This window comes from Mus pahari, chromosome 15, assembly GCF_900095145.1.
Source record: "Mus pahari chromosome 15, PAHARI_EIJ_v1.1, whole genome shotgun sequence".
Classification (NCBI taxonomy): Eukaryota; Metazoa; Chordata; class Mammalia; order Rodentia; family Muridae; genus Mus; species Mus pahari.
Genome location: NC_034604.1, coordinates 70405369 through 70422329, shown reverse-complemented (window position 1 = coordinate 70422329; position 16961 = coordinate 70405369). Strand labels below are relative to the sequence as shown.

The window sequence follows — 16961 nt, the reverse complement described above, 5'->3', positions numbered from 1 at the left end:
ACACACACATATACACACATACACACACACACACACCTTACTTGAAAGTAAAAACTGACTGAGAAGATTGCACAGTCAGCATTAAGTGTAAATAGCTAGCAAGGGCTGATGGCCTGGAACCTGTCATCCCGGCTACCAGAGAGGCTGAAGTAGGAGGAACAGAAGTTCAAGGTCAGCTTAGGTGACTTAGTGAGACCTGCTTCAAATTAAAAGCAAAAGGAAGGCTAAGTATATAGCTTGATAGACAGTGAATGCCCCAAATAAAGAAGGAAATGAGTATAGATGGTATTTCTCACTTTATTTTGTATAAATAATGGCGGCGGCAGCTGCTGCTGGCAATAGCCTCAGTCTAGAGCTTAGAAGTCCGAACTTAGCTCTCTCTCTGCCTAGCTCTCTTCTAGATACCAAGAAGCCAAAGCCACAGTAGTAACCACAAGGAGGTCCCTTCTTACGTGTGTCACTGTGGGAAAATGATAACAACTAAATAGATCAGATAAAAAGGGATCCAGAGACAAGAACACAGACGGCATGCCAGGCGTCCATGAGGCCTTGACAGCTAGGGAGAGACCTGCCTAGACAGGGAGGGGGAGGGGGAAGAGAGATGCCAAGAAGGGAGGACCACTAACGTAAAGGCTCCAGGAATAACAAGAGCTGAGCAAAACAGAGGTGGGGGCAGAGCAGTCTGGGGTTAGAATGGAGAACTAGGAGAGGAGATGGAGAGACTATATTAAGCCAGGTAGGAGATGCTATATTCATCCTATAGAAGATAGGAGCCTCTGTACGGTTTTGGAGCAGAGGCCTGAAGAACTCCGGTCTGTGTGACATAAGACACTGAGTCAGGAGGTTGTGGCCAGAGGGGTGAAGTGGTGGCACGTCACCACAGTCTCAGACTCATGCTCCTCTGAGCCAAGAGCCACCACATTCTGCTAGAAGACTGGGGGTAGGTGTGAGACAGAGAGAGGTCCAAGAGAACCAGTTGGAAGGGAGGTTGCTACCAGACAGGGGAGGGATGAGGCCAGTGTTCTCTAACCCTCTGATCACTGGGCATTCCCCACCCCCACCCCGTAAAGGCTGGGAGTTCACAGTGAAGACCTTGGGGCCCCCTTGGGCCAGCAGTGCCTCTCTAGGAGATCTGCTGTTCTGATTCTGTCTTCTGGACTCTATGAACATCTCTGTGTTCTCTAAGATTAAGCTGTGCTCAGTGTCTGTGTGAAGACTGTCGAAGCCAGCTCGTTACTGAGGAGGGCCTCTTGTTAACTCAGCACAGACTAGTGACAGAGAGAGAGAGAGAGAGAGAGAGAGAGAGAGAGAGAGAGAGAGAGAGAGAGAGAGAAACAGGCAGGACAGAAAGATAAAGGAAGGAAAGGAAGGACCCGGGAGAGGACTTCCTTCACAGGAGTGACAGAAGCACACACTGTCTGGACAGAGACTTAACCAGAACCCGTAGCCCTTCAGAGGAGAAAATTGTTGCAAATTATTGAAATGCAGAAAGGAACAGTTGGACAAGAGAGGGAAAGTACCTGGGGGGTGGCACTTTAATTTCTAAATATATCATTCCCCACATACTCATTTAATGGCAGAATAATCAAACTCTCAAGAGTAGATTTTTTTAAATCACTTAATGTCTTGATTTGAAAAAAAAGTAAGAGTAGTTAATATTTTTAAAAGACCATGAAATAGGACAAGTGCTGACAGATATTCAAATAGATCACAAAGCTACGGTAATTTTTAAATTGTTGGGCTGGACCTGAAATGTCAAACCAACAGATGAGAGAAGTTAACCGGATGGAACGGGAGGGGAAGCTGGGTCGTGGGTCCTTCCAGCCTGTCCATCTCTCCGCAGCATTCTGGCCTTGCCCAGCTGAAAAACCTCGGCCTTTGCCTAAGCAGGGTGGCCCCACTAAGCCAATCTGTTAGAAGAGGAAATGACAGTCATAAAGAGGTAACCTATCCCGAGTTTGTCAGAGGGTGCACCCAGGTCAGGACCCTGTGGTCTCGTCACAAGACCGTTTGGCAACCAGAATCCAGAGCTGTCTGTGAGGTCTGCTTCAGGTCCTCTTGTAATGACCAGGTAGGGTCTGGGGGAAATAGATCAGTTATCCCTGTCCTGTGTGGAGCTTAGCACAAGAGGGTGGTCCAAGACATGACAGGTTGCAGCCCAAGAAATTTATTCAACAAATATTTACCTATTAAGTGCTTACTAAATCGCACATACTGTCAGACCCTTGGCAGTCCTGATACCATCCCAGAGCTGGCTTGCTTTCCTCTACGCCACTGAACTCCATATGGAGAAGCCCCTCATCCAAGAGGCAGTGTGACCTAGCGGTGGGAACACACCACAGTGCACATCAGTGGTCTGGATGTCGTGTCTGGCACTGACTCCAGCTGATTCTAGGGCAAGGGCACCTTCATCTATGGGGAAGACCAAACACACTCTTCCCAGGCTAGGTCAGAGGGTGGTTCTGAGTCTCCATCAGGTACCGTCCTGCCCACCATCCACTTACATACATTGAGTTAACCAGAGATTTGCATCAAGTGGCTGAGGAGAAAAGGTCGAAAGAACAGTAGCATTTCGGGGCATGAAACTCAAATTTCAGCATCCACACAGGAAGTTCGATTAGCACACAGGTCTGCTCCCCACCTCAGTGTCATCCAAGGCTGCTATTTCTGTTGGTTTTCTTTTGAAGCAGGATCTCACTATGTAGCTCAGGCTAGCCCGGAACTCACTACGTAGACCAGGCTGACCTTGAACTCACTGACATCTGTCTGTGTCTGCCTTCCAAGTGCTGGGATTAAAGTGTGCATCAGGACATTCAGCTAAAGCTACATTTGTTCTTTCCTAATACGGAGCCTTCTACCAAGACCAGATGGTGTTCAGAGCTGGAAATGTTTTCTGTGTGGCCCTTTAAGAAAACGTTTCTGCTCTCTGGCCCTCAGAACACTAAGACAGAGTACTCTAGGTCGATTTCTCCATGGAGAGTTGTAGGTGAAATGAGATGCTGAAGTGGGTGTTCTAGAAGACTATCTGACAGGGCAGGAGCTCCTGAGAGGGAGAGAAGGGATGCAAGGCTCCCACAGACTCCTCTGTGGTCAAATTCATCCTGGCCTCAGCCAACCCACCCCCACCCTCAGACATCACTTCCGAATACCTAGTCCTCTCTCCAGGACTAGTTTATCACCAAGTCATAGCTCTGACTCTCCCTCCCCTCAGATCTCACTCACGTGGTCTCGTTATTCATGTCGGTGATGTCTACTCTGTCCAGGAACCAGCCTGGCCTGTTGCCCGTGTTATCATGGCGGATCCGAATCTTGGTAAGAGCCCCCAGGTCAATGGCATAGATGGTGAAGGTATCTGTCTAGGAATAGAGAAAGAATGGCTCAGACGGGCAACACATGTCCTTGCCTTCAGCTCTAGTCTCTCAAGCACTCAGAGGAAGACCATAGAACCCAGAGCAACCAGAGCTGGGGCATGATGAATTCAGGCTCCTCGGTCTGGTGTTAGCACCGTACTTCTGTTTGTTTGTTTGTTTGTTTGTTTGTTTGTGAGCTCTGCATGTAGCTTGGGTTGATCTTGCACTTGTCATCCTCCTGCCTCTACCCCCAAGTGCTAAGATTACTGATGTACACTACTGTGCCCAGCTCTTACACTTTTGCTTTATTCCCTGGGGCCTGTGAACGCACCTTCTCACTTGTGTCGTATCAAAGAAAATAGTGAAAGGACAAGGACAGGGACCTTGAGAGAGGCAGAGGAGAAGACAAGTGAGCTGGTTTCCCATTGGTTGTTTTTGTTTTTTCAAGACAGGGTTTCTTTTGTGTATTCCTGGCTGTCCCTAGAACTAGCTCTGTAGACCAGGTTGGCCTTGAACTCACTGAGCGAGATCCACCTATCTCTGCCTCCTGATTGCTGGGATTAAGAGTGTGTGCCACCACCACCACCCCCACTGGGTTTCACATGTGTGATGGGTATGTATGTTGGGGAGGGGCCCAATGAGACCCTCGTCCTCAGTGTACAAACGACTGTGTTGAGCACCTGCTGAGAACAAGCCTGAGTAAAGGCAAGCGGGCTGACAGGAAAGACTTGGCTCCGCTCCTCCCTGAGCTGGAGGATGAGTGCAGTGTGAGCCATCCACAAGTCTGAGGGTCGCCACTGCATCAGAGGAAGTAGACAGAACAGAGACCCAGTGTGTGAATGGGGCCTCCTGGATACACTGTTTAAAAACTCTTCATTCTGAAAGAATTTAAACCTGCAGAAAACCTCCAGAAATAGATATAATCATGGCCTGCCTTCTCTTAGATGCTGGATTCCTCCTCCTCCTCCTCCTCCGCCTCCTTCTTCATCTCTCTCTCTCTCTCTCTCTCTCATTCTTACTTTATTTTTTTCTGTATCATTATAAAATAGGTGGTAGATACTATGATCCTTCACCTCTAAATAGTTCAATGTGGATACATACTAACAAAGACAAGCTCTTTTAACATCAAGCAATGATCAAACTTGTTGATCTTTCAACTCTTTCAAGGTTATGTTGAGAATCTTGCTGTCCCTGGCACAGAGCTAAACCGTACTATCCAGATTGAGTGCTGTCTGTCCACCAAGCCTCTCCAAGGTGCCATCTCTTTGTTTTATGAGACAGAGTCGCTTTCTACAGTCAAGGCTGGCCTCAAACTCGGGGGCTGGAGAAATGGCTCCACAGTTAAGAACATTTGCCCCTCTTCTAGAAGTCTAAAATTGACTCCTAGCTCTTACACGGTCATTTCCAGTGTCTATAACTCCAGTCCTAAAGCCTTCTTCTGACCTTTGTGGGGACTGCATGGATTTGGTGCACAGTCATACACACAAGCAAAACACCCATACACACAAGTATAAAGAAAACTGGTTTTAAAACCTTCTCAGCTCACCTGGTGTCTAAACATGGTATTCTCTGGATGATCCTAAAGACCAATTAGCCTATGGGATTCCCTTGAAGGAATCTGTTTGTAGTTTTAACATTACTCTCTGCAAAATGATGGTGCTTACAGCACCATAGCTGCAGCCAGACCCCACCAGACTGAATGTAACACCTTATTAGACACACAGCAGACACGATGCTGGCCCAGGTGGCCGCGGGCAAAATGTTCCACCTCTGGGTCTCCCCCACCCAAGAGCCAGAGAGCTTTCACTCTACCTGGCCCTGCTCAAACTTGTTGGACTTGTCTGATTTCTTCAGGGGCCGCTCCCCTGTATCCCCGTACTCCTCACCGTAGATGGTCAGGTAGACGTTGGCATCGGTGCCAGCCTTGGGCACGTTCCCTGTGATCACCTGGACCTCATAGGTATTGGCTGGAGACACAGAAAGATGCAGCATTGAGAACACGAGACAGAGCTGTGGGCCCGGCCCTTGGACCCAGGTGGGTTCTGGAAGCCAGAAGGCTCTACAGCTGTTCCATGGCAGCCTACCCTCCTCCCACACAAGACTTGTCTTTGCCATGAAATCAAGAGCAAATGGGGCTCCTGCCTTACCCGCACATCTGGCTTTAACAAGGTATGTGAGAGTTCCTCCCAAAGTCAATGATTTTCCCCTTAAGAGGCTTAGCTCCAAATAGATGGGGTCAATGGTCACTTTCCAAGTGCAGGTCAGGAAAGCTATTTACGAACCACACTGGGGTCCCACCTACTCAGTCTCTACCTAAGGGACATTGAATCACCCTGCCCCACCTCCCGGTACCTTTAGGGGGAAATATGGCCCCTTGGTTTATTATTATTATTATTATTATTATTATTATTATTATTATTATTATTATTATTATTATTCCAGGCTTACGCTCAGGACCAGACTGGCCAGCTGGAACCAATTCCACGACAAGTTCATTGTCTTCCTTGCCCCGGGCCAGCCAGCGGTTAGCATCGAACTTGTACTGCACAATCACCTCCTGCATCCCTGGCCCATACTCCTCTTCCTCCTCCTCCTCCTCTGACTCCTCCTCCTCCTCCTCCTCGGATGAGGACTCCTCCTCGGAGGACTCTTCTTCCTCCTCCCCCTCCTCCTCCTCATCACTGCCTTTCTTCTTTTTCTTCTTCTTTCTCTGCAGCTTAGCCTTCAGCCTCTCCTTCTTCAGCAGCTGCCGCAGCTTGTCCTTCTCCTTCTTCTTCCGGGCCTCCTCCTCCGGGGTCAGGTTCTCCTCCTGCACCACCAGGTGCCGCAGCCACACTGTGTCCACAAACCAGCTGGGCCCAAAGCCCTCGCCTGTGTGTCCCAGTCGGATCTTGTAGATCTCACCCACGTCCACCGCTTCCAGCTGTGCAAAGTGCAGGCAGCAGCTGACATGGCTCCTGCCATCCTCCCCTGCCTCCCCCATGAAGCCAGTGATGAGCTGCTGTATAGAGAGGTCTCCCACTATGCCCGGCTCTTCCCCAGGCTTAAGGAAAACACTTCTTTCTAACTTTGATGGAGTCAACCTCAGCTTTGTCTCCTTACTCTTTGCTCCCACAAATCCCTCGCTGTACCAGGGCTGCTGTTATTTTCTTCTTACTCCCAACCCCAACTTGCTCACAGTCCCAGGTCTCATTATTACCTTAAAAACACACAGACAGAGCTGGGCAGTGGTGACACATGCCTTAAATCCCAGCACTCGGGAGGCAGAAGCAGGCAGATCTCTGTGAATTCAAGACCAGCCTGGTCTATAAAGTGAATTCCTTGACAGCCAGGGCTACACAGAGAAACCCTGTCTTGAAAAACAAACAAACAACAAGAACAAAAAAACAACCAAACCAAAAAAAAAGTCAGACAGTATCTTCCAGTGTTCTCTTTACAAATGTATCCACTATTAGGAAAGATATCATTTTGCCAATAAGTAAAGAAATGTTTCCCTTTTTTTGGTAACAAATAAACAAAATCTTCACCCATTTCCTCAGAGGTCTCTATCCTTCCCAGTCGCCTGGGTTTATCAGACCCTCAAGCTCCCAAGGGCTGGACTTAGCTGAGTCTGGTCCTATCCTGCCATCATGGTCCTATCCTGCCATCATGGTCCTATCCTGCCATCATGGTCCTATCCTGCCATCATGGTCCTATCCTGCCATTCTGGACTTAGCTGGGTCTGGTCCTATCTTGCCATCCTGGGGCTCTAGAGCTGCGTTGTGGTTTGATTACAAAATGTTCCCCAAGGGCTCTTGTTCTGAACCCCCAGGCTCCAGCTGGTGGCACTGTCTTGTGAAACCCTGAAGAGACTGAGTCGCTGGCCGTGGACCTCGGGTTTTATAGCCTGGCCTTGTTCCCTGCTGCTCTCCACTTCAACACTGTAGACACCACGTGACCAGCCGCCTCACTCTTCTGCCTTGCTACAATGGACGCCATCATCAAACACAAACTGAAATAAACCCGTTTGTCCCTAAGTTGATTTGTTTTTTGCAATTATTTTGTCACAGTGATGAGAAACTAATGAGCTATGAGTTCCTTTTGAGGACAAAGGCCACCATTCTGCGTGTTTTCCCATAGGCCTAGTGCACGGTGGCTCTTCAACCTCACAGTGCCATGGTGTCATGAGTCCCACTTCCTCGGGAAGAGAGGATTGAGGCTCAGACTTTGTGGGGAGCATAACCTGAAGTCCTCTCTGTCTGACTCCCCTGTGACCTTGATATTGAACCCGTCTTCATGTTTGACTCTTTTCAAAGTTCCAGTCCCTCCAATTATCCCACCTGAGTGCCAAGCCTGTGCTCTAGTTCCTCAGTGGCCTGCACTTTTACTCCTGACCTTGATGAGAACAAAGCTCCCCCAGCTTCATACTCAGGAAACCACCATGGAGCTAACCTGCCTTCATACAGAAACAGACAAGAAAGATGGTGCCCAGGGCCTAGGTAAAACAGAATCTCTCTTTCTTTGTTGCTTAGGGAATGGGAACTGCGCACTGTTCCGTTACATTTCTATGAGCGCTCACAGCTTCCCAGGTGCACATCTGATGCTGACTCTTTTATTGCTATGGGGACGGCAATGCCAGGCAGGCAGTGATTATGAAGCTGGGTTACATTGATGAGGAAGCTGACGAGGCCCTAAAAGGTTGAATACATCAGTGTGGGCCTGCCAGTAGTGTATGAGGACACATGACCCAATGAAGGCTCTGTACCTGTAATGTTTCAGACGTTTGTGACCCCAGCTGGGGCCCAAGTCAGCTGGCACCTTTCCTGGGTACCAGACACGGCTCTCCACTGAATAATACCAAGGCGTTTATGGTATAAAAGCACACATGGAATACTCAGCAAGACTGTGTGTCCTCTACACACATGTCTGCAGATGCACACATATGGGCTTGTACACCTATATACATATGCATGCTTTCATGTCCAGCATAAACTCGTGGCCTCTGCATCCTCCACCCTTAACAACAGCGAACTCATGTTTACATCTCTTCTCCCTCTTAGCTAAAGACTTGCAATGTGAACAGAGGAAGCCCAAAGACATTTAAAAACACACTAGCAATCCCTGCCACCTCTCAGGGGCCTCACTGAGAAATATGGACTGATCATTAGCCTGGGAGAAGTTCAGCATCAGAGCCATAGATGAGAAGTAAGCAAAGAGACCTAGCCAGCCCTGGTGCCATCGCTGGTGGAATAAGAAGTAGTCACTGTGGACTCGAGTGCATTGCAATCACTGACTGAACTTCCAAGAGAAAGGTGCCTCAGAGAACATAGTCCACTTCCAAGAAATGATTGGCTGCCTTGGGGTGTGGATGAGACAGCACTTTCCCTTAAAGATCACCAGGTAATTCAAGTGTGAGACAAGGAAGGGCTTCTAGACTTTTCAGGCCCTAAAACTCAGGTCCAAGAAAGGCGTTACCATTCAAGGGCACATGGTAGAACAGGGACAAACACCCATACTTTCTCTTTTCCAGTTCAAAACTCTACAGTCTGCTCATCTCTTCCAAGAATCCCTCAGGAGCACAAGGCAATTTTAGTCCCATCCATCCTCCAGGAGACATCTCCCAGGCTGGGAGGAGGCAGCCTATTGTCCGGTGGACGCGCCTCGCCACCTTATCGACTGCTAGTTCTCTGTTGGCATTGCCTACCTCCCACACACCTGGAATATGTCCTTGGAGCCCCGATCAAACACTTTGGAGCGGCTGGAGAGGAAAAGGACTTCGGTCTTGCCTTCTTCCCCATAGATCTGCACGAAGACTCGGGAAGTGGTGCCGGCGCCACCCACATCTCCCGTCCAAATCTCAATCTCGTAGTGGACCACTAGCGGACAGGGACAGGGGAGAAATGGGGAAGTTAGTGATAACAAGGATAGCGGTAAGCACTTCCCCAGCCCTTCCCACATGTGCTTCCTAAGCCCATCCCCCATGCCCGATCCCTCACGGGTGTCATCTTATCTGACCCTCCCCACACAAGGAGCCAAAGTTTTGCAGATGGACAAGCTTAGGCTTAGAGGAACTGTGTAGGTGGAGAAATTGGCGAGCCTTTGCAATCAGACTGTTGTGTCTAGACATCCATTACAGCACATGTGTTCTCAGGGACCAGGAATAAGGGACTCCATGTACCAGCTGGTACGCCTATTGTTTGCCTGCACACTAGAGGTTGAGTGTTTATTCCCTCTGTATTGGAATCTAATTGCTATTGTAAGATATAGAGGCTTTAAGAAGTGATCCTGCCATGAGGGCTCAGTCACTCTGTCTGAGGTCAAGAGTGCCCCTGTTTTTTCTGTCCCTATCTACCGTGTTAGAATGTATCCAGAAGGCTCTCATCAGATACGAGAACACTGGGACTGAACTTCTGAGGGTATAGAACTGTAAGCCAATTACAGTAAAACTGTAAGCTTATGTTTATTTTATATTGTATTGTCTGTAATACTATACACCACCAGAGCATTATACTAATAGCACATTGTAGGGACAAAAAATAAATTAAATTATAAAGTTACTGTTGCGGGGAAGATATCCTAGGGCAGGAAGCTGTATTTATTTTCCTTCATTTACTAAAGGACAAGAGGCTGGAATGACAGTGCTCATTTAAATAGAAGCACCATCCAGACGATACCAACACATGCCCTGAATAGAAAAAGCCATGCGTATTTTGAAATGATATTTCTCAAGATATTAGAGGGTGGTGGAAACATGGCATTGGGAGATAGCAATAGAGGGTACTGCACACAGAGTACGCGTGTCTCCCTAAAAGATTGGTACCATGTTGTCTATGGATGTATGGATGTGACTACTCTAGGACAGTATCAGGATCTCTTTTCAGGTAAAAGAAGTCCTGTGTGTATGTGTGTGTGTCTGTGTGTCTGTGTGTCTGTCTGTATGTGTGTGTCTGTGTGTGTGTGTCTCTGCGTGTGTGTCTGTGTCTGTGTGTGTCTGTGTCTGTGTGTGTCTGTGTCTGTGTGTCTGTATGTATGTGTGTGTCTGTATGTGTGTCTGTGTGTGTGTGTCTGTGTCTGTATGTGTCTGTGTCTGTATGTGTCTGTGTGTGTGTGTGTGTGTTTGTGTGCCTGTCTGTGTCTGTGTGTTTGTGTGCCTGTGAATGTGTGTGTGTCAGTGTGTATATGTGTGTGTCTGTCTGTGTGTCTTGTGTGTGTATGTGTGTGTGTTGTCTGTGTGCCTATCTGTGAGTTGTGAGTCTTTGTGTGTCTGTCTGTGTCTATGTGTGTATATGTGTGTGTTTTTGTATATGTCTGTGAGTGTGTGTGTCTGCCTGTCTGTTTCTGTGTGTGTTTGTGTGCCTGTCTGTGAGTGTGTGTCTGTCTGTCTGTGTCTCAGTGTATATATGTGTATGTATTGTCTGTGTGTCTGTGTTTTTATGTGTGTGTTTGTGTGCCTACCTGTGAGTATCTGTCTGTATATGTCTGTGTGTGTTTGTGTGCCAGTCTGTGAGTGTGTATCTGTGCCTGTCTCTATGTGTCTCTCTGTGTGTGCCTGACTGATTGTGTGTGTGCCTATTGTCTGTATTTGTGTACATGTGTGTGTGTGTGTGTGTGTGTTTTGTGCATGTCTGTGAGTGTGTGCCTGTCTGGTGAGTGTGGATGTATATGTGTGTGCGCCTATCTGTGTATGTGTTTGTGTGTGTGTGTAAATGTCTCTGTGTGTATGTGCACACGCGTGTGCGTGTACATGGAGTGCCATCCTCTACCAATCTCCATTTTGCTTCTTCGAGATTTGGTCTTTCTCCTTTAGCTTATCAGCTTAGCTGTTGAGTATCTGGCCAGTGAGCCCCAGGAACCCTCTTAGTGTCTCCCTGACCCATTGGGACAGTAGGTACAGACCGCCAAACCTAGCCTTGTAGTAAGTGTTGGGGATCCTAATACAGGTGGCCATATTTTTTTCAGCAAGCACACCACATTCTGACTGAGGGAGAGCCACCTCAGCTTCATGTGGCTCTTGAAGAGAATTTCTGTGAGGAAGGCTGTGGCAAGAAAGCTGCAAGCAGCCGCTCTCAGGAGAGAGGTGGGCATATAGTGGCCATAGAAAAATGAGCCGGTCCACCATCTTCTCCCACCTCTATACCTTTGGAAGCCTCTGGCCTACCATGAGGAAGGACTCATATAGACCTTGGAGGACTTCAGAAACAAGTTCTACTGACCTTCAGCTCCTCACAAAAGCTACTCACAGGGACACAGGCCTGTGTCACCCTGTCTGCTTGCCGCACCACTACCCGCTCACCCTGCTCCATGCTCCCCCTTCTCTGTTAGGCAGTCTGCCCCTCTCTCACAAAGGCTTTGGCCTGTTTTTGTTAACAGCTGCCTTCACAGAGTCCACAGTAGGACTGGCTGGAGGATCCTCCCTCCAACCCCTCCTTCCTCTGATTCCATCCCCCTCCCCCTGAAGCTCCACCCGGTGCCGAAGCCCCTCCCNCCCCCCCCGCCTCTTCCATACATTTCTGGATCTCCATCACTTCGCTGGGATAAAGCTCCACCTCCAGACGCCCATCAGCCTGGTTCTTATCCAGCCACCGGTTAGCGGGGAAGGTGTACTGCTTGCCTTGGCGGGGCACACGGATCTGGACGCTGCCCAGGAACCAGCCTGCATGCATGCCCGTGCTGTCGTGCCCAATCACCAGCCTGTTGATCTGGAAGGAAACCCCAGGAAGGGTGTGTAAACAGTAGTGTGCAGAGATACTACTCAAGCCTCCACCCCTGTCTCTCTGAGTACTGGTGCAAAAATCTCCCCTCAGCTGGGGGCTCCAGCTCCTTAGGAGAAAGCTGTGACCCAGCACATCCCCTCAATCAGGAACCTGGGGGCCAGGCTACCAGGTGATCTTTTCCTGCCCAAGGACACCAACCCCTCCTCTCTAATCCTACTCACTTCGAAGGTCAGAGGCAGAAGCCAATAGCGGGCGGAGTTGGCAAGGACTTTGGAGTCTGTTAAGTACTTAAAGGAGACTATGGTCTCAGGAGCAGAGAAGTGTCTGCAAGCCTGGGAACAGTTACTGCTTTCCTTCAGCTTGGTTTGAAGCAATACAGCATAGTGTGCATTTCTGCGTCGCTTCCTTGTCATTCCCATCCCACAACCTCTCTGGACTCAGTGGTTCTGCCCCTAATCCTTCTCTTACTCTTGGACCCAAGGAACATTGCTCTCCGTCCATTCGCAATCTATTTTCACTTGCTTTGCTATTTGACACAGCAACATCTTTGCCTGTAGGCAACAGGAATGAGGGCTCACACGGTCCGTCAGCATCCGTATGTGGAGCTGGTTTCTCGGGGTTTGAACTGCTTTCGTTTGTGTAGAAGTGTTGTGCATAGGGTAATTTGAACATTAAAAGGGATTAGCAGATTGCCTCCAGGAACCCTTGCATTTTTTCTCTGTAATGCTTTAGAGGGTGACACTAACCTCAGTACCCACTGTCCACATTTAGGAAATGGTCCACTCAAGCCCTGGTTTCTGCTTTCCCACATACTAAGTGCCTCTTTGCAGTTGTTGATGAAACTCGAACGCAGCTGAGTGTGTGGAGCTCCAGGCCCTGAAACTCCTCAGAGAAAACCTGGTAAGATTATAAAGCCTGAGAGCCCTCAAACGCCTGCCCAGGCACAGAGGACAGTGCCATTGTTTCTCCGGGACTGTCGGAGTTCCAGGATGAGGAAGAGTAAGGACAAGGGAGGGTGTCTGTTAGCTGATGTGACTGGAGGTTCCCTAAGGTCAGGGATGTTCAGTTATACATCTCCTTGGACTGGAGGGGAATACTGAGCCCTGGCTACAAGCATGTGGGTGTTATAACACGTGCAATGCTAATAATAATTCCCACGGCATCTCCATCATTCAGAATGAGACCACTGATGAGAAGCATAAATAACTTGCATGTAGCAAGTCAGTGGAAATGTGACACCACCACCCCCCCAAGCTCTTGGCCACAGTATTCACTGAGGACAAGTCTCCACGGCCTTCTCCCCTCAACCCTCTCCCCTCACGCAAGGGAACAAAATTTTCATTCCACAGTCATCGATTCAGCTTAAAATGCTCGTTACCCTCAAGAGATAAGTGACTGCCTCTAGGTCTCTCCCGAGAGTGCAGGTTGGTGAGAAAAGAGAGTCCAGAGCACCAGATAGATGGGGGAGCCCACAGGAGAGGGAGCACGGGGATGGTGAGGTTGCAAAGTGAGTGCCCACCCCAGTGCTCATCAGGGGATACTTGGAGATTGGCAGGTGCAACACAATCCTAGTTCAGACAAAGCTGAAGGTGCCCCTAGTGCTCCCTGGTGCTCCCTAGTGCTCCCTAGTGCTCCCTAGTGCTCCCTAGTGCTCCGGGTCTTTCATTTAAGCCTGTTTCTCCAGGTGACCTCAAGAGAGAGCCTCACCTGGTCCTGAACCTGAGCAGGCTATTTCTTCACTGAGTGTTGTCAACCTTGCCCTATAAAGACTTAAACGCAACACTAGCAGAGGTCAAGTGGCTCAAGGCCGCAAACCTAGGATGTCCCTCAGTCCCTTGCCCGAGAGAACCCAAATGCTGTCAGAACCCAAATGCTGTCAGAACAATTGACTATTGGCTGAGCTTTCTGCCTAGCTCCTGGCTTCGGGATCTGGGAGGGGAGAAACCTAATTCTGACAGGTGCCAATCAGCAAACTCAGATGTCTTTCCCATCACCCAACCTTCTCCTCAGCTCTTCTTCACTACCCCAACGTTGCTATGATCCTGTAGACCGTCCTCCTACCCACCCACCCCCCCAATCCCTTGTAAACCTCAGTGCAACTCAGTTAAACACAGTTCACTCTGGCCTCTTTCCTCTTTTGCAGTTGCCATCACGGATGAGTCCGCCTTCCCAGTTAGTGACCAACTTGCTCAGATCACTTACAGAAAGGCCACATGGAACCGTGAGGGACAAAGACTCTCGAGTCCCATTTCTCAAGACAGCATCCCTCAGGAGTGCCCATGAAGTATGCGCTTCTCAACACAGTTCAGAGGCACACTCAGGTCTGGAACTGAGAAATATTTGTATTCCTTCTTTTGGTCCTTTCTTCTCTCTTTTCCTTCCCTGGGTCCATTGCCTCCTCTCGTAGTATCCATATTCCATCTACACTAATCCTGGCATGTAGGTAAAAATGTTGGGAGAGGGGGTAGAGTTACTAAAAATGTGCATTACAATCCCAAAGAGGTTCCAGAAGCACAGCTACTGCTCACATGTCTGCAGCTGCTCTGGCCATGGGGGAAACGGAAAATCTCATAATGACCCCTAAGTGTGCAGTTCTTTTCCTTAAGATGGGTTCACCACATGCACATCGATGCAGGCGTGAGTGTGTGTGTGAACACACATGGGTCAACGTAGGAACGTGGCTCTAGGATGGACACTTACGGTTCCAATGTTCAGGGTCTCCAGAGTAAACTCATCTACCCGGCCGCGTTCAAAGTAGTCTTTGAGGTTGTTGTCAGAAACAAGAAGGACCTGCTTGATAGTGTCGGACTTCTCTCCATAGAGCTTGATGTACACCCGAGAGTCTGTGCTGGCCCCAGAGACATCCCCGGTCTTCACGCTGATGTGATAACGGAAATCTGAACAGGCCAACGCAGAGAGAGATGGGGAAGTTAGTGCAGGTTGTAGAAGGAGCGTTGGAAAAGAGGGGGCAATCTTCAGCCAGGGAACGCCCAGGCTAGAAGTCAGGACCCTGGAGTCTGGAACCTGGGTCTTGTTGCTGGGAATAGAAGTTCCCTCCATCTCTGTTGGAACCCCCTCATAAAACCAGGGCCCCTCCCCTTCCTGTCCTGAGGGATGAATTTACTGAGAGTAGGAAAGTCAATTTTAGACAAGAGCCCGAACATTATCAGAGACTCAAAGCATCTCTGGAAATGCCGTGGTGCAGCTTCAGATGGGCGAGGAACTGCCACCAAAGGCAACAGGGCTTTCCAGTATTTATCACGTTGGGTGCACAGTCTATGGTGTCACTGTAAGTACTCTCAGCCAAGCCTTGCAAGCCAGGAATGCAAAGATCCAAAGGCCAGGTGTTTGACACCAGATGGTGACAATGATGTCATCCAGGAGTCAAACCTTGCCAGGCAGTTAAAGCTACTCCCTCCCCTAATAGGATGCCATATAATGTCCTGCTTTATCTCCCAGAAATCTCTGCACCATCCTGTGTGCAAGGATAAAGAACACCAGAGGAAGGCCCATCACTCAATGCTTCTTTAGGGTCTTCCCACTGGGATAAAGGGACTGGAGAAAATGAGCTGAGACCCTCTGCCCGAGGTCATCTGCAGCAGACCTAGCCCTGACAGATCAGCTCCACTGGGGACATCCACGGGCACTGGGAGAAACCACTTTGCTGTTGAAAGATGCAATGGGAGCCAGAAAACTTCTTTCTCATGCCCCTTTCTATGCAAACCATTCCAAGGCTGTGACTAGGAGAGCAGAAGGGCCAGGGTCTGTCTGCATGGTGAGATGCAAGCCTACTGCAGGGGGAAGAACAACCACCTAAGGTGGAGACACTCTGGGAACTGAACCCAGCTCCATCAGCAACCATGGGTGTGAGTGTTCTGGCCATGGCGTGTCCTCTCATAAGTAGAGGTGAGCTCTCCTCTCCTCTTGAGCTCCTTCCCAGGTTTTAGGCTCTGAGATGTTGAGCCCAGACCCTGGATATTCTAGTTTCCACCTTAGTAAATATAAGTATCTAGGTCTTCTAGACCTTGCTTTCCCTGTGTAACAAATGGACAGCCTCATCTCTGCCTCCTCTTGAGGTTTGTTGCAGGGCTCAGATGAGCTATACCCTGGAAACATGCAGAGCTGCATTGTTGGGATTCTGGGGGTGTGTTTCTTTTAAATTTTATCTAAGGCTCACAATCAAAACATGGCATTTGAACACATATCACTAGTAAGGAGACCTTCAGGGCTCCAGAACAATCCCCAGCATTTGAAAGCGCTCATTCAACAGTCCCTTCAGAATCCATTTATGCCCCAAAGCAGGGCTATCTGTACATGGTGCCATTGGCTGGTGTTATTGTTCTTATTACTCTGTTAACCCATATGCATTCAGGGACTAACACCGTGCCACACTTGGATTGTGTGTTTAAGCACAGACGTTTGAGAAGTTTCCAGACCACCAATGCCTTGTTTCTCCACCACCCTGTGCTGCTCTCACAAACTAAAAAGTGAAGATGTTTCTAAAGATCGAGGTCCTATTCAACTAGAGAAAGGCAACTGTCATGCCAATGAACACCCACCACCCAGCCATCGGGACAACTCACTCTTGAGCGTGGCATTGCTGTCACTAGGCAGCAACTCTCGGACCAGCTGTCCATCATCCTTGTCTTTGTCCAGCCACCTTGAGAGAAAGGAGATGGGTGTTTAGTTTTTTTGAGTGGAACAGGTGGACACTCCAACTGTCATATCCCTCATGCAGGGTCGCCAGGGAGGTCTGGAGCTTTGAGTTCAGCAGAAGAAAGTGGGTCTCTGAGATCTCATAGCAAAGTATGACAACTCAAACGAGGTGAGGGAGGTTTTCTGGAGAAGGTTGAGAGCCAATTGAGACTGGAAAGATGACAAGATGTTGGAGAGAGAGAGGGGAAAGGGGAGAGGGGAG

General features: G+C 48.9%; 1 protein-coding gene across 1 annotated transcript in view; it reads right to left on the bottom strand.

Annotated features, from left to right (window-relative positions):
- The window catches only part of Loxhd1 (lipoxygenase homology domains 1), a 106328-nt gene that overhangs the window by 64373 nt on the left and 24994 nt on the right, over positions 1-16961 (bottom strand). Inside the window, exons 7-13 of the mRNA XM_029547112.1 lie at positions 16627-16703; positions 14744-14940; positions 11836-12028; positions 9045-9205; positions 5799-6273; positions 5163-5317; positions 3223-3356 (exon numbers count right to left, since the gene is read on the bottom strand). Coding sequence (XP_029402972.1) covers positions 3223-3356; positions 5163-5317; positions 5799-6273; positions 9045-9205; positions 11836-12028; positions 14744-14940; positions 16627-16703 — 1392 coding nt within the window. The remainder of the gene's footprint in view (positions 1-3222; positions 3357-5162; positions 5318-5798; positions 6274-9044; positions 9206-11835; positions 12029-14743; positions 14941-16626; positions 16704-16961) is intronic.